General features: G+C 53.6%; 1 protein-coding gene across 7 annotated transcripts in view; it reads right to left on the reverse strand.

The window, feature by feature from the left end:
• Positions 1–26,669, reverse strand: part of OSBPL1A (oxysterol binding protein like 1A) — a 108,742-nt gene that overhangs the window by 64,953 nt on the left and 17,120 nt on the right. The window contains exons 3-15 of one of the 7 annotated variants that reach the window (XM_081096682.1): positions 26,043–26,128; positions 24,593–24,667; positions 22,414–22,525; positions 21,196–21,281; positions 20,153–20,297; positions 17,703–17,764; positions 17,558–17,602; positions 16,765–16,838; positions 16,588–16,651; positions 15,637–15,735; positions 13,597–13,719; positions 7,417–7,498; positions 1,332–1,438 (exon numbers count right to left, since the gene is read on the reverse strand). In XM_081096682.1, coding sequence (XP_080952808.1) covers positions 1,332–1,438; positions 7,417–7,498; positions 13,597–13,719; positions 15,637–15,735; positions 16,588–16,651; positions 16,765–16,838; positions 17,558–17,602; positions 17,703–17,764; positions 20,153–20,297; positions 21,196–21,281; positions 22,414–22,525; positions 24,593–24,667; positions 26,043–26,128 — 1,160 coding nt within the window. Of the gene's footprint in view, positions 1–1,331; positions 1,439–7,416; positions 7,499–13,596; positions 13,720–15,636; positions 15,736–16,587; positions 16,652–16,764; positions 16,839–17,557; positions 17,603–17,702; positions 18,832–20,152; positions 20,298–21,195; positions 21,282–22,413; positions 22,526–24,592; positions 24,668–26,042; positions 26,129–26,669 lie in introns of those variants that run through there. The other 6 variants (XM_081096687.1, XM_081096689.1, XM_081096686.1 and 3 more) reach the window with 6 other exon arrangements.

Genomic DNA, 26,669 nt, shown 5'->3' on the forward strand with positions numbered 1-26,669 from the left:
TTTAAAAAAATCCACAAGGAGCCACAGAGAAAAGAGCTAATAATATTGTCATTAATTTTGTTTGGTGACAGATGGTGTGCGATAACACCGTGAGGTATATAAATGCTGAATCAGCATGCTGTGCAACTGAAACTGGAACTAATGTCATATGTCAACTATAATTAAAAATTTAAAAGAAGTTAGGGATATTTTGAACCCAATAATAATAAAAATTTGGCACAAAAAAAACCCCACTAAGGAACAAAAGAGATTCAAAAAGTCTTAGCAAAGAACTATATGATTTCACTCACATGTGGAATATGAAAATGAAAGCTATGAACACAAACAGCGCGTGGGCGTTGCCTGAGGGAGGGGGTGGGGGGAGAAAGGGGCCCTAATATGAGGGAACAGACCTGACTCTGGGTGGTGGGCACATGGTCCCATATACAGATGTTGTAAATTAGTAATCCACACGAGACCTGTATGTTCATGTTGACTAATGTCACCCAATAACATTTAAAATAATTAAATATATATATATTGGATCTTCAAAAAAAAAACTATGAGCAGGACTGGGCCATTTAGTCAAAAAACAGAGTCCTATGAGACTGCCCCCTGCAGGCACTTCTGTGTTAAGTTTAACAATTCGGCTTAAGAAACAAATGTGAGGCCCTGGCTGGGTGGCTTGGGTGGCTGGAGCCTCGCCCTGATATGCCAAGGCTGACGGTTCAATCCAGGTCAAGACACATACAAGAATCAACCGATGAACGCAAAAACGAGTGCAACAACAAGCTCATGTCTCTCTCTCTCTCCTCCCACTCTCTAAAATCAATAATTAAAAAAAGTAAATGTCAAACATTTAGAATAACTGTCATCAAAAAATATTAGAATGAAAACAGTATGCATTTCACCCACTGAGTTCAGTTCACACAGGTAAATAAAAGTATCAGATAGTTTTCACATAAAGGCCTTGGTCTCTAGAATATGTTCCTAACCCTCTTATTGGAACATTTCACTAGAAGTAGGACTTGAAAACAGTTTGTTAATAAACATGGCTATATCCATGACTGGATGGTATGAACAGGAACTGTTTCAGAATCACCCTGCCCAATTAAGGATGAATGAGTTCTGGGAGCATGTGAGACCTTGTTCTGTGGCATATGCCATCCATTTGGCTCAAACTATTATAAAAATGCAAAAAAGTAGCTAAGATCTGGTGAAGAATGCAGCCTCCACGTCCTCTGTTGGCACCGTGGCTCCTGCCTGTGCACTTTCTGAAGGCACTGACTCACTGGACGGCCAGCAGGCGACGCGCCCTCGACTGCTGGGAAACGCGACTCGGCGGGACCTACCCCTTCCTGCTTCGCGAGGAGCGTGAGGCAGTCGCTCAGCGCCGCGCAGGTCTCCCTCGACGCCTCGGAGACAACGTCCACTTTCTGAAGAAAGGACGGAAGCATCTCTAGAAATAAACACACCCCCCGTGAGAGGGACGGTAAGTCCTCGGCGTCACTCTGACCAAACATCCTCACAGCCACCAACTTCGTGTTTCTTGCCGCCACCTACACAGAGCGACAGTCCCGTCCTGGGCACAGTGAGCACCTGCGTTCGCCGGGCACGGAAACGCCCAGAAAGCGAGCGAGGCAGCCCTGGCCGGGGACGGCTGGCGTCCCGCAAGGGGAGAGCCCGGCGGGCCACGCACTGGCAGGTAAGTAACAGCCGTGTTTAAGAGACGCGCCGCCAAGAGGGCTGACGGCACGGGTGCACACGTCACAGCTCCTTTCATGGCGTTCCTGCGCATCACTCAGCGCACTGCGGGACACACAGAAGTCACCCGTCCTGGCAGGCTGGCGGAGGCACCCGAAGGCGGCATTCACCCAAGTTCCTCTAGTTCTTATCGGGCAAATGTTTGGCATAAACAGGTCTTTTCACTCTCAAAGCTGTGCCCCTGTAGCTTCAGGGCCTCTTAGCAGGTTTGTCCCTACAGAGTTTCAGTATTTCTTAGGACGTGTTTGCGTTTCGAAGGAAGAACCGGCAACGCAGTGGCCCCCGTATCCCCAGGTTCCACGCCCGAGCGCCACCCAGCGCAGATCGAGACGATTCACAGCGGGAATGGCATGCTGCTGCTGGCATGTACTGTGTGAGGCCAACGTGTACAGACGTCTTTCTCCTCACTATCCCCCAGACGACGCAGTATAGCAACCATTCGCAGCATTTCCTTGCATTCGGTATTGTAAGTAACTGGAGATGATTTAAGGTGTGCAGGGTCAAGCTAGGTTACGTGCAAATGCTATGCCTTTTATGCAACGGACTTGAGCATCTGCAGGTGTTGGTACCCAGGGAGGTCCTGGACCCAGTTCCCCTCAGACACAGAAAGGCCCCTGAGTGTGTTTCCCCAGGTGCCCTGAAGAAACTGGACCATTTGCCCATTATCTTAACCCATTTACCACCACAGAAAACAGAAACGAGACAGAATGCCCTCTCATCACGTACAAGACAAGTACATGCCATTCCCCCTCTGGATTAATGCAGGGACACAGCTCAGTTAAAGCCGGTTGGAATTTATGCTAACTATGCATTAGGGTCCTTCCAATGTGTCTCCTCCATCAAATAAAAATCATAACATTGAGGAAGCTTTTCATCAAAAAAAAAGGAGAAAGACAATGAAACCAGCGGCATCCTTTGTATTTCAAGTCGCCTCACTCAGAACGCTGTTCTGAGAACAAAGCAAGGCCAGTGAGCACAAGCAACCTCGTGAGCCCGACGCCAGCAATCTCAATCGATGAGGACATGAGACAGTGGGCTCCCCGATCAAGAGACAAGAAGTTTCAAATAAGAAATAAAAATAAGTAAAACCTACAGGAACACATGACAGATTATCCGTGACCATATTTTCTACGTGATAAAATTGTGAATAGTATTCGTCTAGATTTTTTATTTTCTAAAATGTCTATAAAAATATGATTTGAGCAAAGAAAAGTCCTTTTCTTGGAAAAATTCCGTCTCAAAACTCAGAAGGCGAAAGTGGGCGCCAGGAAGAGGTCAGCGGGAGTGAGTTATACACACGCGCTCACTGACATCCGGATACGAAGGCCACACGACATCGCACTATTTCCCATCGCAGGACCGTCCTCGTGCTGGCGAGCCCGCCCTGCGCCCCAGTGAAGCGACTGCGTCCTGAGAGAAACCTGACTTTCCGGGCTTTACTCTCACTCGGAACCTTTGGTGCACAGGTGAGAGTCCTCCTGTACGGGCTCCAAACAGCAGGTGACAGTGCCCTGTGCTGGGCTCCATCCGACCTGAAAGTCCCTCCACAGACGGGTCAGCGCTGCGGCTAGGGGAGGAGCTGCACAGGACAGACAGCTCCGCCCGCGCTGGGGGTGACCCAGTCACGTCCCACTCCCACGGTCCCGCGCCAGGAAGCGCAGGCACGGCCCCTGCGGCGGTGATCCCTGCGTTAAGGACCGTCACGCGCTAAACCATCTCCCATTGTGCCTGTGCGAGACATTCCACACTATAGACACGCACTGCTCAGCACAAAGCAAACATTAACTGTCAAACTTAAGGACACACGCAAGCTTGTTTCAAAAGACAACCCAAGAAATATATATTGTTTCTATAAGCATCTACTGAAAGAGTATCCAATTCTTCTGCCGAGTGGTTTGGTGCGGGAGCCGGTGGACTTGCGGTGCCCGGGGAGGGGGGGGGCACAGCACGTTCTTACACAAGGACGGATGCATGTGGTCAGATAGAGGCTGAAACTGCTCAGCTTCTAGACAGTTCCCCGGGGTCACTGCAAACTGTTTCAGTCACTTAACATTTAGAGACGAAGCTGCCATGAACAAACGCTGAGTGAACGCACGGCTAGCTGCCATATTCGGCCGACTATAAAAAAGTGGACACCTGCTTCCGAGGAAAGTGTTGTTTCTTATACGGAAGTAATTTTTGAACTCAGGAAAGATGCTAGAGGGTCCTGTGTGAAAACTTCCCTTCGGAGGCTTATAAAAGCTCACACCCGTGGCTCCCAGGACACCGCTGTGATTCCTATCCGGGTAAACGGTCAAGGAAACACCTGCTTGTTATGTGGACAAACCAGAGCCTGGCACAGGCAGCTCCCCCGGTGCTGACGCAGAAAAGGCCGCTAGGCCCGACGTAACCTCACTTCTTCGTCAGCTCGACGGCTCCCGCAGGCGCTCTTCCTGTAAAGGTTTCTCTTCCTAGAAACAGGCCTCCAGACCTTTGTTCCAGATGCTTCCGCTTCCCTGAGCCTGGAAATAGTAATTCTTCATGTTCAGAAGCTTCCGCGGAACCATCTCCCCAGCCACACCCTGGAATATTCCAGGGAGCCAGCAGAGGAACAGAAGGCCGGGCAGGGCGGCCAGGCGAGAGGCGTGGCTGTAACTTACAGGGAAATGCTGTGGCCTACTTAGTGCCTGGCAGGGTGCGGAGGAGGGAGCACACAGAGACGTCAGGGCAGACGGAATGGCGGTGGGAAGAGACCATGGGACTCCCGGTCTGGGCGAGGTCAGGGTCTCCCTGGCCGAGGGAGGAGCCAGCAGAGTCAGAGGGAAAGGGACCAGCAGGCTGGTGGTCCTCAGAATGGCTTTGCCTCCATGCCAAGCGAAGACCTGTGTGCGAGTGGATGTTCTGTGCAGAGGACATCACCCACTGTGTTCTAGAAGGATCCCCGGAAGGGCCTGGAGGCGGCGGTGGACCTGGGCCAGTCTGCAGTGGCCCCTGCGGGAGACGGTGTGGCAGGGGGAACGTGGTGACGGGGCGACCTGACGCCTCGGATCCTGATGCAGACTTTGCGTGACTGAGTGCCTCTCCCGTGAGGTCTCCTGTTTGCTGACCAGGATGCGCTGACATGCAGTCGGCAGCGTGCAATGACGTGTGCGCATGAGGAGGCACGTGGAGTACAGTTCAGCAACATGCAGCCACAGGCTCAGCAACATTAACACGTCCACCCACGAATCCAACCCCAGCAATCCTTCAGCAATGAAGCCGTGGTCACATAGAAATGCCCCACACGCAGTACTTGTCATTCCTTAGAGCGGGGGGCGGGCGGGGGGGACAGGCTGCCTGCCCGCCTTCAGCAAGTCCCCAGGTTGTGCTGTTGGGTGGTGCTGTTTCCGCAGCCAGGCTGTGGGCGGAGACGGGAGGAGGCGATGGCAACGCTGGCCCTGGGAACCTCCAGCGGCCGTGCCAACCAGAGAGACCGACTCCGCTGCGTCCGGAAGGCAGGGCGAGGGTCCACGCACGGGCATGAGAGCAGCATTTCAACAGAGGACACTGGACCAGAGACAAGGCATTTGGTCTAAAGCGTCTTCAGGGCCCGGGCGAGAGCGTGACACACGGAGCTGCAAGGCCAGGCTGTGGGCTCCAGAAGCCCTTAACGCCCAGGGAGCGCCTGCATTTTATCCTCTTGCTTCCAGGGCCCACAGGAGATATTTTCAACAGAAAAGCAGGATCTAAAAAGCATCTTTCTAAAATTAACCTGGCAAGCGACACGCAGCGTTTCACAGAACCGGAGCTGGAAGCGTTCCTGAAAGCCATCTGAGCGCTCCCTCCTGGCGGGAGGGGGAGGGGGAGCGTGGGGGCGGCAGGCAGCGGGCTGAGGTGGAGAGCTGACTATAACGGTAGCGGTAGCCGTCTGAGCAAGGAAGCAGGGCACCGAGTCTTAACGTTCAAACCGTTTTGTACTAAACTGTTAGGCCATTTCGACCCTGAAACCTGGACTCTGGCCACAGACCTTTTAGTTTTGCATCTCGAGGCCGCCTGGTGGAGGGCGGGGCTTCCAACAACACCGTCCTGACCCGCTCACTCACTGCACCATCCTGCAGGCGTCAGTCTGTGCCTGTCGGGGGTAAGGCGACGGCAGGGCCTGAGCCAGGCCGTAAGGTCACAGGCGTCACATCTCCCAGTGCCCGGAGGCACCACAGGACACGCTGTCTCGGGGTCTGAGCGGTCACACCTCCAGGGCCACACGAGGCAGCCATCGTGGTGAGAGGCTCGTACGGGGGGGGGATCCGAGCCAAGAGAGCTGACTCCAGGTTTACCAAAGACTTGATCTGATTGTAGTTCTGACGTAAGTTTTTTTCTTTGGTGCAAGTTACGGAAATTAATCTTTATATTTCATCTCACTGTGGTTCTACTTCTATATATATCTATATATATATATATATAGAGAGAGAGAGAGAGAGGTATATATAGATTTTTTTATTGATTTCAGAGAGGAAGGGAAAGGGAGAGATAGATAGAAACATAATGAAGAGAGAGAATCATGGATTGGTTGCCTCCTGCACGCCCCCTACTGGGGATCGAAGCTGCAACCTGGGCATGTGCCCTTGACCACAATCCAACCTGGGACCCTTCAGGCCTCAGGCTGACACTCTACCCACTGAGCAACACCAGCCAGGGTTACATCTTTTAAAATGTTGCTATATCTCTTCTTGCTTTGGATGGTTCTTGGCAAAGACAGTGTTTTAAGAGCCCACTGCTGGTCGATGGTCTTAGCATAACTCTATGCATACACTCCAGACTGCTGCAGAGGTGAATTCTAGCAAATAAAGCTGTGATTATTCCTTAAAATCCACTGCGGATGAGCCGCACTAACACACTATTCCAGCCCAACTCATCATCACAACGACCTAACCACTGTCTCCCACAGCTGTCCTCCCACTGCGGTCACTGCTGACACACACCACGCCTGTGGAACCAGGGGACGTCCGAGGCGCATCTGGAGACACAGAGCATCCATACCAGTTCCTCTGACGGGGACATTCCCTCACAGTCTCTGGGCACATACACACGGAGCCTGGGAGTTCCGAGGGAAACCAGCTCACACTTGACACGGATAGTTAGTAATCACCTCGGAGAACGGAAGCAACCACACGCTAGTGCCGACTGCACAGTCCAAGAAACAGTTCCTTAAGGTACGAAGTCAGTGGTACTTTTCAACACTTCACATTGGTACTGGGTCTGACACTGCATGTTATACCGGATTGTGTTTTGATTTCTGAAGGATCTAGTCAACTCCTAATGGTTCGTAACTGTGGAGAGGGGAGAACGGGAAGGTGAGGCGGGCTGCCATCAGCAGGCAGGCTCATGCAGAATCGCAGAATCGGAACGCCCAGCCCTGGGCGCCGCCCGCCTCACTCACAGGGAGGAAACGGCTCCTCGAGCAGCAGCCCGCGGGGGGCAGAGCAAGGGCCGGCCAGGACCCTCACCGCGGCTCCACACGCCAGTTCTCTGAGTCACCAGCGGGTCCCACCCACAAAGTGAGTTCCCAGCCCCAAACGGTAACGTTGCCTCTGTTATTCTTTTTCTTAAAAGAATGAAAAGATTCAACCTAAAGGCGAGCAGCCAGGAGGACGGCTGTGTCGGAGGGCGGGGGCGGGGCTGGCTTCAGCGCCGTCTCTGGTTTCGGTGGTTTTTTACCTTTAGCCACGTCGCACTCCTCCATCATCTGGAGAAAGCCGGCGAGTTCCCTATCCAGTCGCTGCCGGCAGGCCTGCGCTTTCTGGAAAAGAAACACAAACAGAAAGAAACTAAGTGAAAAGGAACCATTAAGGGAATTTTTTATTACAGATGCTTTAATGTCCCATCAAAACCCTTAGCTCACAGGTTGATACACTGTAATACACTCTCCTAACCGAGCAAATGGTGAGGAAGACTGTTCCGACCTGAATGTGAGCTAATCACTACAGACGCACAAAAGCAAGTATTTCTAAATTCTAAGTACCTTCAGCATCTGCTGTGTAGGCACCGGACGACGGCACTCGCTGCTCCCCACACCACACCCCACGCACGTCCGAGGCAGCCGGTCCCTGACTCAGCACCGGTTAGCGGGCTTGATTAGGTTCATGGGAAGTCACCAAATGCGTCCCTGACTGCGTCTTTAAACTATTAAAAAGTCCAGATGGTGCTCGCACTTGGAGTCAGACGCCAGCCCACTCAGCGCTCTCACTGCGGCCGCCCCCACGGAATCGGACACGCTAAGGACACGCTCTCGGCGAGAAGCAGCTGATGACAATGAGGTGACGTCAGTGACAGACAGCACCCTTCCTGTCACACGGAAGTCTCCATCCCCAGGTCCTGACAGCAACGCAGACAGAGCGTCCGTGTGCGCTGTGCCCGCCTCCGTGTGCACCTGGAGTCCAACACGAAGGATCAGATAAGTCCATCCACTACATGAACAGGGTGACTTTAGAGTTAACTTCACTTATGGTTCCCCTTCAAAGAGGGAAGACGAAGCAAGGAAACTGTCGCTGTACAGTGGATGGTGATGGGAGTAAAACATCTGTTCCGAGAACCTCGGCCTTAGGAGAACCCCGTGTGGGGAGAGAACTTGTTCAGCTTCGTGACTGACATCGTGACCCCCGACCGGATCTCTGAGCCAGGGACACTCGCCCTGCTCTCCTATGGAGTCTCAGTGCTGTGCTGCTCAGCCAGCCACGGAGGACCCGGTCCTGGGAGCACGTGAGTGGCGGGCGCGTCCTCCTGAAGCCTGCGTGACGCTGTCCTGAGTTCTCACAACATGAACATGCAGTTCACCTGTTCTGAGAGCGTCCCCCACGGGGCCTTTCAAGCCCCTCAGAAGTGCAGCGGTTTGCTGGGCGACCTCTCGCGGGGGGGAGGGGGGGATCTGGGGGCCACATGGAGCTCACGCCGTATTCGCTCCCCCCTCCCTCCAGGCCTACGGAGCTCAGCATCCGCTTTCCTGCGTGGGGAGCGAGGTGCACGAAGGCGAGAACTGGCCTCACTTGCAGACGGCGAGCCCCTCGCCAACACGCTGGTCCCCAGGTGATGACCAAGGACAGAGCCGCCCCCACAGCATCGTCCTCGACACCTGCCTCTCCCGCCTCCCCTCGCACGTCCACCTCCCTCACTGACCACAGTTCCCGATGGCTGACTCGCTCTCCAGGGTCGTCACAGACCAGCTGGCGGGGGTCGCTCCACACACTCTGCTCTAGGGGGGACCGGGGGCCCTGCCATCAACAATGGCGCCATCTGACCGACACTGAGAACGGGAAGAGGCAGTGAGACGGAGCACGCTGTCCGACTCGCTGCCATGCTGCTCAGCAGCCATCGGTTCTTTTCTGAACCGAGAGTCACTTATGAAGGTTAACGCCTGCGCGTCCACCGTGAGCCCAGCGTGGAGCCTCTTCCCGGCGTCCATGCCGCTCCCCGGGTGCGACGAAGGGACTGTTTCAGGTTTTACTCTTTATTGGTTCCACAGCCGGGGGTCCCACTGGGAGCCATGTTCTAACGCCGGGTGTGGCATATTTTAAAGCCACGTTCTCCAGGCACAGAGCACAGTACCACGGACAGGGGCCCACGGACAGGGGCCCACGGACAGGGGCCCACGGACAGGGGCCCACGGACAGGGGCCCACGGGGCCAGGTGAGCAGTGAGCCCCTCCCACAGCCCAAGCCTCCTGCGCCCCCTCCACCCACCCAGGTGCGAGCTGTTGGCTTTGTTGGACTTCGTTGACGTTGACCGACTTCACGGTCCCTGCCCCACAGGCCGGCTTTAATGTGTCCCAAGGAGGGGCCTCAGGGGGGGGGGGGGGACAGAGTGGGAGGGAGGAGCCATGACTTCCGGGCTCGGCTAGGACGCCCCACCTGTGGGGAGCAGCCCGCCCGCCACGCGCAGTCCCGGCAGCAGACGACTGACCGGGCGCGAGAGGAGGTCGGCACCAAAGGGCAGACAGAGACTCCGCGGACTTACACCCCGGGACACGCAGCACCGCCTGCCTCTTGCCGCGGACTTACACCCCGGGACACGCAGCACCGCCTGCCTCTTGCCACCGGCAGCATCGGGGGCCGCGGGCAGGGGCTCGGGCTGAGGGAGAGGAGCTGCTACACCCCACAGGGCGGCTGTCAGGCAGGTGGGGACGTGCCAAACTCATGCAGCTGAAGACGTCAAATGCGTGCAGCTTGCTGCACAGAGTCACTACATCACGTTAAACACTGAGCAGCATGGATCGCAGACCCCGAGGACACCCTGCTCCCCTCCGAGTCCCCCTACGTCCACCACGGCCGAGAGGACGCCGTCCCCCACCGCCCGCCGCCGCAGCGTCCCTCCGCCTGCTCTTGCTGCTGCTGGTGATCGCCGGGGCTGCTCGCACCCTCACGTGTTGTTGTGGGACAGACACTTACAAAAGCAAACCCAGGCCAGAGAGAGAGGCCGCTCCTCCGCACACACCATCAGCCCTCGAGACGTTTCCACCCTTTCCCAGCTCCAGGCAAAGGCTGCTGCCCGTTCCCGTCTTCCGGACGACGAAGCCCGCACGGCCCTGAGTGCACAGCCCTGCTCCTCCTCCCGGGGGCAGCGCGTCCACAGCCCCCCTCCCGCTCGCCGTGCGCCCCCTCAGTCCTGCACGGACACACCCCCTGCACCTCCTAGCCTGTGCCAACGACAGTCCTCTCTCTGCACATTCACTTAATTAGGGGTCACTTATTCTGAATCAGGGAAGTTTGATGTCACTTTCTCATTCGGTTAAAGGCAGCAGCATCTGCTCATTACTCCTTATCCTGCAGAACCAAGCGTGTCCAACAAAGAGGCCCCGCTTTGCGAGCGCCGCCCCGAGCCGAAGGGCGGGCAGCGGGCCCACAGGACGCCGCGGTGATGGCAGCCTTGTCTCCGTGCCCGCGGCGCGGCCCAGGTGCCCGTCCGAAGGGCTGAGCTGACTGGGTTCTGATCATCTGCGGGGCTAGTGGGTCCTGTGCGGCTCTGCGCCAATGCTGTGGGCGACTCTCTCTTCCAGTTGTCATTTCTGCACGATCCCCCAGTGGCAGGAAGCCATTGCCAGGACTGGTCGCATCCCCTCTCCCTGAGGCCTGGCCTCAGGCAGGACAGATGGGCAGCTGGGAGGACAGCGGTCAGACCGCGGAGGCCCTCGTGTCGAGGGGAGGAAATCGAGACCACAAGCAGCATTAACACAGGCAGGTGTTCCAGCCTCAGCTGACGCCCCCCTTCTTGTAGGCCCACCTTCCGGCCCAGAGCGGGCTGAGGGAAGAGGGTCCCGATGGCCATCAGGGGTTGGAGAGCGTCCCGTCCCGTCCCTGACCTCCTCTGGGAAGCCGGCAGGCGCCCAGAGCTGGCCCCACCGTGCCCTGGCGCCCTAAGACCCGGAGACCCAGGGCCTGCGGGGCCGGCCCCACACGCTCGTTTCCGAGTTCACCTACGTGGGACCGACCTGCAGAAGCCGCAACAGAGAACTCACAGACGAGCATTTAAATCCTGTGGTCAGAGATGAGGACACAGTGCTTGCCCCTGGCTAAGGGCTCACTGACTTCAGGCAATAAAATCTAGACAGCAGCCGCGGGCGTGGCTCGGGGGCTGAGCACCAACCTGTGAACCAGGAGGTCACAGTTCAATTCCCGGGCGGGGCACACGCCTTGGTTGCAGGCTCAGTCCCCAACAGGGAGAGTGCAGGAGGCAGCCGATCCATGAATCCCTCTCATCGACATTTCTCCCTCTCCCTCTCCCTTCCTCTCTGAAATCAATAAAAATATATATATTTTTAAATCTAGAAAACAAACACTTCTTGGTTGTAAAGTTAACACAGAAACACAATATTCAAACAAGTAAAATGAAAGGCATAGTTGAGACTGAGAAACCAAAAAATTTGAAAACTGTGCCAAAGAAGAAACATTACTTCAAGAAAGTTGGTAAATAATATGCAAATTAGTAGACTTTGATTTTACCTATAGTTTCCACTAAAAAGGTCATAAAATTCCATAATCCTGGACAGATATTGGTGCACGCTGAGTCCTCCCAGGTTTCATCATCGACTGAATTCGGAGGATAGATGAACTGGAGAGGAGTTCTTTTCACGCAGGGAATACTGACTGACCAAAAGCTAAAATATGTAGCAACGTTTTTTATTTAATACGATTTTGGCCATCGATGCTTAAGCCTTCTTTATCTACCCACACAGCTTTAATGTCGGTGCAATGCTCTGGCAGATGTAACTTGTGCAAAGTTCCCTGGCCTGAAAATTACGTGGTTGGCACATCACACACTGGCTGATAGATCCTGGGAATAGCTCAATACAACGCAGAAGCTCCACGTCTTCCTGTCCGTCATACACGGAGGCCGGACCAAAGACTGAGCTCTTTCACACCTAAATGGAAGGCCCTGAACACATTTCGTCCGCTCAGGAGTTTTCTGTGTTTCGCGCCACCTGTTAAGGACCGCTCACGAGGGTTCCCGTTTTTCACGCCCATGGAAAAAGGAACGAATCTAGATACTTATGTAAATTTTGTTGGTCCCTCTTCATAGAGGAAAATGTTTACGCAGTACCATATGTTAAAGAAGTACTAGGAACTTCAATTGTTTGTTTTTGTAAATAAAAATGTTATGATTATTGAAAAACAACACCTAAAGTGGATTATGATGATTTAAATAACGTGCAGTTTGCCCAAAAACGTGCGGTCCCTGGCATATGTCTCAGAGATTTCTATGCGATACGCAGTGTGTTAAGAGAACGCCTGAGGGGTCAGCAAACAATCTCATTCAAGCTGGTGATTTAGAAACACTCATTTCCTGCAAGTATTTCACTTCATTTTTAAAAAGGATTACAGCCCTAACTGGTGTGGCTCAGTGGATAGAGCAGCCGTGGGCAAACTACGGCCCGCGGGCCGGATCCGGCCCGTTCGGCTGTCCTATCCGGCCCGCGGAGCCGAAAGAGCGGAGGGTTCTCTTGCTCTCCCCTCCGCTCCTTCCCCAGCAGCAGTGTTAACATGGCAACGTCGGGAAACACGGCCGCAGCTCCTTCTTCTGAGTCCAGTTTAAGAACCCATTGTGGCCCTCGAGTCAAACAGTTTGCCCACCCCTGGGACAGAGTGTCGGTCTGCGGACCATAGGGTCCCGGGTTCGGTGGCGGTCAAGGGCACATGCCCTGGTTGTGGGCTCGATCCCCAGTAGGGTGTGTGCAGGAGGCAGCCAATCAATGATTCTCTCTCATTGATGTTTCTATCTCTCTCCCCCTTCCTCTCTGAAATCAATAAATACATATATAAAACAGATTACATTTAGTGGGCAAATTCATATTCTCTGACACAATTATTTGGACTGAAATGCATGTTCCTCTCTTAGTTATAATTCTTCCGACCCAATTCTCACTTAAAAGGTAGAGCCAAGAACAAAATACCCTTCGTGTCCATGACGACACGCAGGCTGCGGTTTCTGCCGGGATGAGGCATTGCTGTCCCTTCCGACGCGGCTCGCACTCTGCCTGACGCTCTCCCCTGACCCACAGAGCACAGACCGCGGGGCTCTGTCCTCCTGGGACGCAGGCCAGCAGGGCGTCGCTGTGGCTGCCAGTGCAGTGAAGTCACAAAGGGCAGTGAGGCAGGCGCCCCCTGCTGGCGGCAGTCCTCCAGTGGAGGGACAACCTGCACAATGCACATGTTAACAAGGCCGGGCGCGTGTGGTCACCCCGAGAGCACAGAGCCAGGGTGGGCAGTGGCACCATAACCCACAGCATCGTAGACTGTTACTGGACAAAGAGCAACACCGTGTCCACGGCCAGAACTCACATTACAGACATTCCGTTCCTGGTGAACCTGAATGAGAGGTGCCGTAGAGGCAGGTGAGCTTCGTACTGACCTCCAAGGACTCCTGCAGGTCCCCCGCGGAGCCTGCCTCCTCCTCCTCCTCGTCCGGCACCTGGTCCTGGGAGCAGTAGTGCGTGCTGTAGGCAGCGTGCTCCTCGATCGCCTGCAGCCAGTCCTGAGGAGCCCAAACAGTTACATTAAAGGGACATGTGCCGGCCAGTGTGGCTCAGTGGGTGAGCATCAATCTATGAACCAGGGGGTCACGGTTCGATTCCCGGTCAGGGCACAGGCCCGGGTCGTGGGCTCGATCCCCAGTGGGGGGTGTGCAGGAGGCAGCCAATCCATGGTTCTCGCTCATCATTGATGTATGTCTGTCTGTCTCTCTCTCTCCCTCCCCTCCCTTCCTCTCTGAAATCAATAAAAATATATTTTAAAAATTAAAAAATAAATTAACTAAAGGGAAATGCATTTTTACTCAAAAGAGGTAATATGACAATGATCTGGAAAGCATAAAGTTTATATGGCCTAAAAATACCAACAATGAAATGATACACATCTCTTATCTATAACATGTCTAGATTTTTTTTTTTAATTCCGAGAAAAAAAAACAAAGGTAAAAAAAAGATTAATTTTTTATAATATATAACAGTAATAATAATAAATAAAATATTGATTTTTTTGAGGTCAGCAGAACAGACCAATAGCTAAGTGTGTATAATTGGAAAAAATTAGAAACAACTATCAAACAAGAAAATGACTTTTTAAAATATTCATAAAATCTGCTTTCCACAATATTTCTGCAACTTTGAGATATATTTTACAAATTACATAATTTACTCATTTCAAATGTAAATTAATTTAAATAAAATGTACTAATTTATAACTTGCACCCCCAAAAGTTCCCAGTATTTTTAAAAAATATCATCTATAAGTTTATATACTCAATTGATACTAGTAGTTAAACACATTACAAAAACTAAGTAATGGGGTAGAGTTTGCACTTAAAATACTAGGTTCTCAAAACTGCTGAATAAGTTATTGTACAATAACATATCCAAAAACAATTTTACTAACTTGCAATCAAATTATAAGCAAAAGAAACTCAGGTCATTTTCAGAGAACCAACAATTACCTTCATGCTTTAACGTTTACTATTTTTTTTTAACAATCAGTGACTTTACAAAAAGACCAAATATTTGCCCTAAAATACCTGTCTTACTTATTCCTCATTATAGTATTATTCAGGGTCAAATCTTCCATTTCATGAAATGTTGGGACTGTCATAATTTGAATTATTCAGGGTTCTTTGTGGGGCCACAATTAACCACATTGGAAGATAGATTCTCTCAACCCCTTACACAATTTACAAGCAACAAGAGAGGCCTGTGAATGCTGCTGTGAACGCAGCGTGGCTCTGTGGTTGAACTTTGACCTATGAACCAGGAGGTCATGGCTCGATTCCCAGGGCACATGCCCGGGTTGTGGGCTCGATCCCCAGTGGGGGGTGAGCAGGAGGCAGCCGATCGATGATTCTCTCTCATCACTGATGTTTCTCTCCCTCCCTCACTCTCTGAAATCAATAAAAATATATTTTTTTTAAAAAGAACACGGCATCTCCACTGAAGCGACCGCACTATGAATTCCTGTCACCTGAACCCTAACCTCTTGCTGCTGCTATTGTTCAATTTACCAAAAGGAAGCCCTGAGTCCCCACGGACGGGCGTGAACCAGAGCAGCTGGGCGGGTCGCTCTGCCCGTGGGCCGTGACCTTGGAGAGCAGGGAGGAGGCAACACCTCATGGCCTTCAGCTTCCTCACCTACAAAGTGGGGGGCAAACGACACACCTCAGGTCGTTTCCCAACCACGGGAGGCCTGTGCGTCCACAGAACCAAAACGAGGAACGTTATGAACAGAAACACCTGCAGGTCCGTGCGGGCGGAGCACCGACTCGCCAGCCAAACCCCAGAAGCTGCCATCACCCCCCCCCCCATTAAAAAGGTGCGACCAGCGAGGCTGGGGGTCGCTATGGGGCTCCCATGCTTGTCTCTAGTCGCCCTGTAGGTTTCAGGAGACCCGTGAACCCACAAATCACCTCTCTCGCCTGCGGAGGGCTGTTCTGAGGGACCTTGAAGCCATGAACAGTGTCGTCAAAGCATTTAACGGAGAAGAGGCAGCTGTCACTGGGCTTGACCTTGGAGACAAGAAGGCAGTGAGACACCAGCACACGCGCACATAACAGAAGCTCCACAGCAACCGCGACCTATGACCCAGGAGGTCAGGGCTCGACTCCCGGTCAGGGCACGTGCCCAGGTTTCGGGCTCGGTCCCAGTGCGGGGTGTGCAGGAGGTACCCGATCAATGATTCTCTCATCACTGAAGTTTCTCTCTCTCTCCCCCTCTCCCTTCCTCTCTGAAATCAATAAAAATATATTTAAAAAGTAAGAGAGAGAGAGAGGGGGAGAGAGAAGTGCTGATGTTGAGTGGGCAGGCCCTGCGGCAGCGGACACCTGAGGACACCTGGTGGGGACCCCAGGGACTGCGTCCAGGCTCAGGCTCTGACCGCCTCCCCGAGGAGAAGCTGCTGTCTCCTGAGCTCAGAGCCCAAGCTTCCTGCTCTGACAGGGGCTTATCAGCACCAGGAAACCTCCCGCCCCATTGTCCTCCTTTACCCATGCACAAACACACGTGCACATGCATGCACACGTGACCACACACACACACAGCACGGGCAGAAGTAGCCTACAGTTGTGAGTACCCCGAACAGCTCGTTCTTAAATCTTACTCACTGGTTTGTTTCCCCTGAACAACTGTAACCATCTCTGCCCCGCCCGCTCCATGCCCGTGCATTCCTTACACCCGTTCCCGGATCACTCATCTCTCGTCCCGCAATATGAGGATCAGCCAAAGCTGGTCCGTTTAGAGTGGGGACTCGCCCTCCTCGGCCCCAGCACGTCCCCCCGGATCTGCCGGGGCAGCTTATACACGAGGCCGGGCCATCGCTTGCAGAACCGGCTCCGCGTGTGAGCAAAGATGTGTCGTCCTACCGTGCACACGGCTTGCGTGAGGTGTTTGCACCCCTGGCGGTAAATCTTACGGGCGGCGTCGGGCCTTCAAAATAAACATTACATTTTCACGGTAAAAGGAGAAGAGATAAGTGAAAAGGTTCAACCTCCCCAAACGGGCATGCGACAGTTTAACAAGAGCAACGACCGGACACTCACTGCTTCCGATACCAGGACAGGACGCCGTGCTCCAGCACCACCCAGAACAGCCTCCAGCCGAAAAACCTCGAGCTCTAAGGGAGAGCAAGGGACCCGCTGAGCCCGCGGCGCAAACACTGGCTGGGTCCCCGTCTGTGAGCGAGGCGTGCGGTGAGCACCCCAACACGCTCCCGCCGGGGCGCACCCTCAGGGCAACAGAGGGGAGACACCCACACCCATGGATCCACGCCCACGGCTCTGTTCCCACAGGACTGCTCTGGGACATTTACACGAATTACTAGCAAGGCCCTTCCTCAACGTCCTGAACTTCTAGACAGAGAGAATCATCCTGAATGTGTGTCACACGGGAGCGCACACGCACGCACGCAAACACGGAGGCAGTGCGGGCGGCCGAGCACATCACAACCCTCACCCAGCGCCGTCCCCAAACCACGGGGCTCAGACGCCAGGAACGTCTGGCCCCAGAAAGGCCTCGTACGTAGGTGCTCTGACAATGGGGGCTTAACTTCCCGCGTCCTCTGGTTCATGGTTCATAACAAACAGTGATTCTGTGAGTCTTTGATCACGTAAGAAAGACTGCTCCCCTCCCCCCATCCCCGCTCCGACACGGGGCCACCGGACAGGGCGAGACCACGGACACAGGGCAGCAGCCGCCCCACGCGTCGCCAAGTGCCGCCAGCAGGACACAGGGCTGCATGAGAGGCAGGACGACCACCTCAGAAATGACCGAAAACGTTTCACGAACACAGACCCCGAGCCTCCCTTCCAGGTTACGGTGAAAGTGCCCACCCACCTTCCAGAGGGGACCTTCAAACCGCCTCAGCGCTCGGTACAGGGCCTGCGGGAAACGCATCTCGTTAAATGCACTTCAAACGCTCAGGGACACGCACGCCCCGCGCGACCCCACGCCCCGCGCGACCCCGTGACCCTGCGCCTACCGTGTTCCCGGAGAGGAGCTGCTTCACCTCGGCGCCCTGGGCCAGGTGCAGCGGCTTCTGATCTGTGAAAAGCAAGGCTGGCCTGTGACTGCAGCACGGCCTGGCTCCGCTCCCCCCCTTTCCTCCCCGATGCTCCTGAGCGGCCAGCTCCTCAGGGCCTCCTTTCGGCGCCATGTCTGCAGACAGAGTAGCCAGGACGCTGTGCGAGCGCTGTGCCCTGCAGGCTCTCCTGCCCTTCCAGCTGCTGAGGGGCCACGACCCGGGGCTTAAACAGCAGGAGCAGCTCTCTCCCGGCTCAGGAGGTCAGATCCACTCCCTCCCCTTCCCCAGATTCCACAGGCCGCTGACAGGCACCTGTGATGTGATGTGTGGCCCTCCCTCCTGCGGGGGCATCGCCCCAGCCTGTGCCCCATCTGTACACTCTCTCCTGACACTGGTCCTCCTGCCGCCTCCCTAGAAGAGCCGTGTGAACCCATGGGGCACCTGGGTAACAGCTTTCCCCGTGCAGGTCCCCTAACCTCCCATCTCTGGGGGCCAGGACCCCATCCGTCCCCGCAGCCACCAGCTGCCCCCAGAACTGAGGGCGATGGCCCCAGCTGAGGGGCCAAGGAGAGGGCAGTGGAGAGAGGAGCCAGCGAGATTCTGTGGGAACGCTGCCCTCCGCGTGCAGGCGCTGGGCTTTGGCAAACGACAAGAACAGAATCTGCATGTCACGGTGACTAGTGAGCAGGACCCCGTGCAGGATGCTGCGAGGAAGCCACCTGGGACCTGGGGAGATCTAACCGCTGGAGAAACAAAAGCTGCACGTTAACCATTTAAACACACACAGCCTTCCCCAAACAGCGCATCAGACGGAGACGCCGTGAGGAAGGCGACACAGCCCACAGGTAACGGCTTCACCTGCAGGATGGTGTCTTACGAAGCACGCCGCCCCTGGCTCTCGGGAAGCCAGCTGGGGGCAGGGACGTGTCTGCACGTTCTGGCATCTCCAAGGCGCTCTCTTCCTCTAATGCAGCTGGAGGCCCTGCCAGGGGCGTTTCCCGTCCTCCGTTGCTTTATGAGGCAGATAACACCCCAACCACAGACAGGCTGCGACCAAGCAGGCCTCCAGGCACAAACACCTTGAGCTAATACCACCCCTGGCAGGTGTTGGGCAATGTTTTTGTATAAATATCTCCTAATGAGAGTCCCTGATGCACCAACTAATACTTGAGGCCGGGGACTTAGCAGAGAACATGACAGTGTGGGTGGGAACCATGGAGAAGGAAGAAGACAGGAAACAGACAGACAGGAAACAGCAGAGGATAAAGCACGCTACGCCCACATGTTCTGTGGGTGAGTGACGGGTACCAGCTCAGCCTGGAGACTGGGGGCGTTTACATGGAAAGGACGTGGTCAGAGTGGTGGAGGGGCAGCTGCGGCAGAGGCCTGGGCAGGAGCTGCGGGGGCAGGAGCTGCGGGGGCAGGAGCTGGGGGGGCAGAAGCTGGGGGGGGGGGTTGCGGGGCCGTCCAGGGGCTGTGCAGGCAAGCAGACCTCTGTGAGCCGCTGCCAGGAGCCTGAGTTTTGTTCTAAAATGATGCAAAGCCCCTGAAGGGTTTCCCGTCGAAGAGTAACATGATCTGACTTACTTAAAACTCTGCAAATTGTTAAAAACAAACACCTTTGTGAGCTCTGGCCGTTACGAATAAGGTGGTGCTGCCAGGCTGTGCAACAGCTCTGTCCGATGTCACTCACACCCATTCCCTCCCCCACGGAAGGTGTATCGCTCCCAGAGCCGTGGGGCTGTCCCTGGTGGTGGATCAGAGAAGGAGCACTTCTCTTTCCTAAATATAAGACGCGTCTGAAGAAACCGCCTGCCGGGGAGGGGTCACTATGGCAGTTCCTGGAGAGGATGCTGGGTGCCAGTTAATGGCACGTCCATCGTGACGCCGTGGCAATGTCTGTAATGAACTTTCTAACCACACGGTGGGTCGTGGCTGGAACGTGGGCAAGAGAAAACCAGAGTGACGGTCACACAGCCGGAGGCATCCAGGGGACGCCGCGGGCACCGGAGAAGCGGGCAGCAGTGATGGCGGAGGGCAGCCCAGGATTCAGGTGAATTCAGAGGTCGCGTCACAGAACTGCCCACGGGGAAAGCCGGGCTGACCGTGGATTCTTGAGGGAAAAGCCGCTCACACTGTTAATGGGAAGTGAACCATCCACTGGGTTTCCAGCTCACTCGGAGGAGACGTCACGGGAGAAGGCCGCCACTCCGCGCTTTTGTCTGAGACGTGGCTCCTCCGGGCAGAGGGCAGTGGGGTTTCGCTCACAGAATCCTGCCCTCACACCACCTCCGGCCAGGGAGCTGCATGCCCAGGGCAGAGCCCCCGATGCCCGAAGGGCCAGCGCACAGTCAGACGCCCACAGAACACTGACCCCCGGACAGCCGCCCTGCCCAGTGCCCGCTCACCGTTCCTGTTCCGCAGGCCGGGGTCGGCTCCACTCTTCAGCAGGGCCAGCACGCAGGGCCCCCGGGCCCGGTAGGCCGCGCAGTGCAGGGGCGTGTTCCCCAACTGGTCCGCGCAGTTGACGTCGGGGGGGCTGGGGCCGTTGAGCTGCCGAGGGAGAGACGTGCAGGAGCAGGCGTCAGAGGCAGGCCCCTCCCCGCAGCACCGGCAGGTGTGGGTGTCGGTGAAGCCGCAGACCACACGCCTGGCTCCCTGCGGCTCCTGGCACCGGGCTCCCAGCGGCTGCGGCTCCCTAAACCAGCCACCATGTCACCGCCGGGCTGTCCTCCAGGGGCCATGAAGGCCCAGGCCCCCACTCCGACAGGAGAGCTGTCCGTCTGTCCCAACACGACACAAATATCCCAAAACACTGTCCCCCCTTCGCAGGGTCCTTCTAGACGCTGGGCAGACCCTCCAGAAACGGCCGTCAAAGTGAGAGCCCGCTGCCTGCGTAGGGCCTGCACCAGGCTGCACCCTCAACCGCCTCACGTTCAGTTCTTGCTTGGAAACCCCGGCTCCCAGCCCAGCAGGTTTCAGGAGGGTGGGGGGCAGGTCAGGAATTCAGAGGAGACACAGCATTGCACACGTAGCCTCAGTAAACAACAGACTTGTGTTCTGTTATGACGAACTTGAGTATTATGGCGCCACGATGCCACTAAGTTTAAAGTTAACATCAAGGAAACGTGTGTCTTCAAGGGAAGAATCTATATATAAAAGCCTAAGCGACCGAATGACTGGACCACCGAACGACCAGTCGCTATGACACGCACTGACCACCGGGGAGCAGATGCTCAACACAGGAGCTGCCCCCTGGTGGTCAGTGCGCTCCCACAACCAACCTCCCGCGGCCCTTCCCCCTGGCCAGCCCAATCGGCCCCAATCTGGACTAGGTGAGATGGCCCCAATCAGCCCCAATCACTGGCCAGGCCGAGGGACCCCACCCATGCATGAATTTGTGCACTGGGCCTCCTATAAAGAAATAATGCCTTTTTTTAAATTTTTTTACCAGAGCTATGAGTTCCGCTGTTTTTCCTTCTCTTGCTGCTTCTAAAAGTAATTCTTCAAGCTTTCTTTGCTGAGTTCTTTCTACAGCTGCAAAAGGAAACATATATATCTCAGTCAGAATAGCAGCAGCAACTTCATCACAGACGGACAGAGAACACAGGGCTTGTGCTGAGGAAAGGCACGAGGGCTCTGGGCTGTGACTCAAACACAGGCAGACGCACTGCTGTCCTCATCGCCTTGCATGTCAGATCCTGATGTCACCTTCCTTCACGTTCATAGGAACTTGTCTTCAATTCCGAGGTCTTTCGTCTGTTACTCACCAATGGTTGTGAAGCATTGTCTTAGCTGAAACACACTACATACCTAACTTGGAAAGGTAGACACGTGGGGAGAGGGGTCCATGCCTCCAAAACCTTCAATGTGAACAGCAATAAGAAATAGCACTGGTGGAAATGTACCAACCCTGAGTGTATTTAGATTTATATACACCTACATACTTCCACATAAGAATACAAATCTACTTCTTTTTTAAAAATATATTTTTATTGACTTCAGAGAGGGAGAGGGAGATAGAAACATCAATGATGAGAAAGAATCATGGATCGGCCGCCTCCTGCACGCCCCACACTGGGGATTGAGCCTCAACCTGGGCCTGTGCCCTCACCAGGAATCGAACCGTGACCTCCTGGTTCATAGGCTGATGCTCAACCCCTGAGCCACACCGGCTGGTCTGGAGAAGCAGATTCTTAAACTCGCCACGATGTGGCATCAAGGTCGCAGTTGAAAGCTCTGAGGAAACTCGTAGAGATAATTCTCTGTCTAGTCAGTGACTCCCTGAGCACACCCCGTGGAGCACAGGCTCCGTGCCCTGGTTGGTCATGTTAGAAGCAACGTCTGCTCCTGCTCTGAACCTTGACTACGATGAGAGAAAACGCTACTCATGTGAGGTTACCGTCTAGGCCAGCCGTGGGCAAACTACGGCCCGCGGGCCGGATCCGGCCGTTTGAAATGAATAAAACTAAAAAAAAAAAAAAAAAGGCTGTACCCTTTTATGTAATGATGTTTACTTTGAATTTATATTAGTTCACACAAACACTCCATCCATGCTTTTGTTCCGGCCTCCGGTCCAGTTTAAGAACCCATTGTGGCCCTCGAGTCAAAAAGTTTGCCCACCCCTGGTCTAGACATTAAACGTTAGGGTAAGGTCCGTGACATTTACCTTCGAGCATGTTTCTGATTTCTCTGTCATGAGTGACTTCTTTGGCTCTCTGTCCACTCCCATTAACAACGGTAGGGTCGGCGTTATATTCTAAAAGAAGCATTACCAACTCCTAAAAGAAAAAATATTTTTAGCTATTATTAAACCAAGACTTTGTTGTATAATAGCCCTTTGACAAAGTACTAATTACTACTGAGTTTCTACAATAGAGAAAAGCACTGCACAGGAGTTGTTGTAACAGACTTTTCTACAGTAACTGAATGCTAAGTAACTACAATACATTGAATACTAGAATTCAACTAATTGTAGTCATAACTAATGACTGCCTAACAACTGTCATCCACCATGAACAAAGACAACTTCCGGCTTCTATGATTAATTTTTAGTGAGTTATCTTTTTTAACCAAGTTGATTTCATGCAAACTATGTTAACAAGGTATTATTTGAATTATAGCAGACAGATCCCTTTAACATTCTTCTTCCAAAGCCTGTTGACAAAAGTAATTTCCCCAACACACAGAGATTTTTGAAATCACGTTTGCTGTTTCTAAGACAGAACATGACTGTCGGAGTGGCAGCGGCTGCTGGGATACACCACTAGGGGAGCAGGGGTTACAATGAAGCGAAGGATTTCCGAAAGTCAGAAATAAGTGACGTAACTCCTATTTACTCCAAGTGGCTACCTGTCCTTGAAGGGGTTTCAAATGCTCTGGTATTGCCATGTGCAAGGCCAGTACCACCGGCCGCTCAGTCACAGCCCCTCACACGACAGCAGAAACGCACAGCGTGCAGGCGGCGTGCAGGACGTGGGAGACCCAATGCTAGTTTTACGGGGTGTGCAGCCCCCGGGGGCGCGGCGGGAACACGGGCTCTGTCGTCCACACTGAGGCAGCATGAAATACGTGCTCGACGTCAGTCTCCTGCAAAGCCCTCATGCAGGGCCTACCTTTCACTTTGCTTTGCATCGTGTGTTCACATTTTCCTGTTTCATTTCTTAGAAACATTAAACTAGAATCCGTGATGGCGTTCTGTGCACATTACTTAGAACCTGGAGGAAAATAACTTAAGTATCAGAATGTGGTAGGTGTGCACCCAGCTGGGGTGGCTCAGTAGTTGAGCATCATCCCATGCACCAGAGGTTGCTGGGGCGATTCCTGGTCAGGGCACAGGCCCGGGTTGTGGGTTCAATCCCCAGTGTGGGGCATGCAGGAGGCAACCGATCCATGATTCTCTCTCTTCCCTGATGTCTCCCTTTCCCTTCCTCTCTGGAATCAATAAAAAAAAATACATATTTTAAAAAATATAAATGTGGTATATCATCCATACAACAAAATACTATTCAGTCATAAAAACAAACTAAGTACCGATTCATGCTACAGCATGGGTGAGCTCCAACAATGTTAGGCTAAAAGAAGCCAGACATAAATGGGATCATGGGAATTTTTGTAAAAAGTCTCTACGAATAGCAAATATTTACAAACAGAAAGCAAGTCAGTGGAAGCCTAACCCGTGGACCAGATGAAGCAAATGAACGCAAACAGCCTGAGGGAACTTCGTGGGGGGACGGAATGTTCCAGGCCGGATGTGAGGATGGTCGCACAGCCGTGTAAATGCACCCACAATCCCACAGCAGGCGTGTGTCATGTGTGTCATGCAGGGCACACTACTCTTCTATGAGGCTGGATGTGGGGATGGTCGCACAGCCGTGTAAATGCACCCACAATCCCACAGCAGGCGTGTGTCATGTGTGTCATGCAGGGCACACTACTCTTCTATGAGGCTGGATGTGGGGATGGCCGCACAGACGTGTAAATGCACCGACAATCCCCACAGCAGGCGTGTGTCATGCGTGTCCTGAAGGGCACACTACTCCTCTGAAGCTGTTTAAAGGAACAGTCAGGGTCCCCCTCCCCGCAGCACACGGGAGGCTGCAGACTCCTGGAGTGGAGGCTCACGACCTTCACACTCGACCTCACTGTCCAACACCGACTAACAGCGTGGGACCTTCTGACCCCAAGTGCTAGCTTACACGCGTGTGCCTCTGCCCAGTGGCAATTCCTCTGGTTGTGAAAGAGAAAACCCCTGTGACCACACTTCCAGACGCTTCACTTGCGAACACGAACACGGAACACGGAACACGGAACACGGAACACGGAACACGGAACAGGGAGGGCCTCACCTTCCGCCCCGTGAAGGCCGCTCGGTGAAGGGGCGTGTCGCCCATGTCGTTCAGGACGTTCACTTCTGCTCCCGCCTGGGGAACGTGGAAACATTAAACAGTGTCACAGATCAAGAGGCACACAACGTGGAAGTAATTTCTTAACGTTTCAAAATTAAAGTCTTTGAAATGTTGATCGGTTGTCACTAGTAAAAATAAGTTCATTTCATACTAAAAGTAAATAGTAAACTTCCTGCAGGTAAAACCTAGCTGACAGGAAGAAAAATGAAAAACTACTTTTCTTTAAAAATCTACGCCCCTCCACTGAACTTCAGAAACAGCCATATTTTAAAAAGGCAAACCATCTCTGAATGAAATACCATATTTCTGCCACCAATTTAGTAAGTTTTTAGGAGGGGAAGAAGATGCCACCATTTAAATGTACACATTAATTTCAAGATGCAATCCAATTTCAGAAATATAAATATGTGAAAAATTGTTAATCACAGAATTGAGAAATTTGAAGCCTTACATTATATGATGCTCATTAAGAAATTCTGTAATAATTTTTTAACTAGAGGCCTGGTGCATGAATTCATGCACAAGTGGGGTCCTGCCGGCCCTCCCGATTGGTGCCGATCAGGCAGCAGGGGGAAGGGGAAGTGGGAGGTTGGCCAACAGCCCTGCCCCTGATCGGGGTGAGGGGGCCAATCAGGGGCAGTGCTAGCTAAGAGGAGGGGCCATGGGCAGTTGGTGGGCTGGCCCCACCCCTGATCGGGTTGGGGGGGCCAGTCGGGGGGCAGGGGGACGGGTGAGGCGGAGGGGCTGTGAGCGGTAGGCCAGCTGGCCCCACCCCCTGTTCGAACTCCCGGTCGAACTCCTGGTCAAGAGGACAATTTGCATCTTAGCCTTTTATTATACAGGATTACATAGAATGTGCTTTGGTTATTTTTCTTAACTGTTATGCTAAAAAACTGAAAATATACAATATCTTCATTAATTCATATGCCCACTTTTGCAATTTCAAAAAGCCAACACTGTAAAAATTAAATGACTAAAAAAAATAGAATTGGAATGACTCAGGCTAACCTACTTCATGTATTTAGGAAAGAACAATTCGTGTTTTGTTTTGTTAATATATTTTATTGATTTTTTCCAGAGAGGGATAGGGACAGAGAGATTCAGAAACATCAATGAGAGAGAAACATTGATCAGCTGCCTCCTGCACACTCCCTACTGGGGATGTGCCCGCAACCAACGTACATGTCCTTGACCGGAATCGAACCTGGGACCCTTGAGTCTACAAGCCGAAGCTCTAGCCACTGAGCCAAACCGGTTAGGGCAGCAATTCGTGTCTTGAGTGATGACTCTCGCTCTGCATAAGCCATCTGGCTCGGTGCCTTCCCTAAGCCTTCCATCCTTTCCGTGCCAGTACCTACTATGTTCATGAAAAACTCAGCCACCAACATACCTTTAGCAGGGCCTGGGCCACTTGTCTATGTCCAAAGTAGCAGGCCAGGTGCAGAGGGGCCCAGCCCAGGTTAGACTTACTTCTTCCTAAAAACGGGGCAAGGAAGGCATTTTTAGGTGTAAGTTCAGTAATTCCACAGGAAACTGAGCTTGCCTGGAGCAAGCCCCTCCGAGGCACTGGCCAGGCCCTCTCTCTGGCCGCGCTGATGGGGGAGGCGGAGGCCCCGGAGGAAAGGGGAGTGAGCGGAACAGACAGATCCCAGGAGCCGGGTTCTGGCCCATGTTCCCCAGTCAGGGCCTCCTTCCTGAGGCAGAGGGGATGGAGGGTCTCAGCACCTGTGGCCCCAAGGCCCTGGTCCTACCCGCCTGTCACCTGGCCCAGGTGTGGGCTCCTGGCAGCCTGTGTCGTGAGAAGGGCTCTGGATGCCGGTAACGGGAGCGTGGGCCGGACAGAGTCCTTCCTGCAACGCGGGGAGAGCTGTGAGCACCTCGGACAGTGGCTGAGGGCAGTCTGACTTCTGATACCATCTCAGGTAATGAGGCTATTGGGTTCCCAGGGCCCAACCAGGTAACAAGAACCTCAATTAGAGGCAGTGACAGGGAGAGCCCAGCGTGCAGCTGAGACAGG

This window comes from Myotis nattereri (assembly GCF_964212035.1).
Source record: "Myotis nattereri genome assembly, chromosome: 8".
NCBI classification, from domain to species: domain Eukaryota; kingdom Metazoa; phylum Chordata; class Mammalia; order Chiroptera; family Vespertilionidae; genus Myotis; species Myotis nattereri.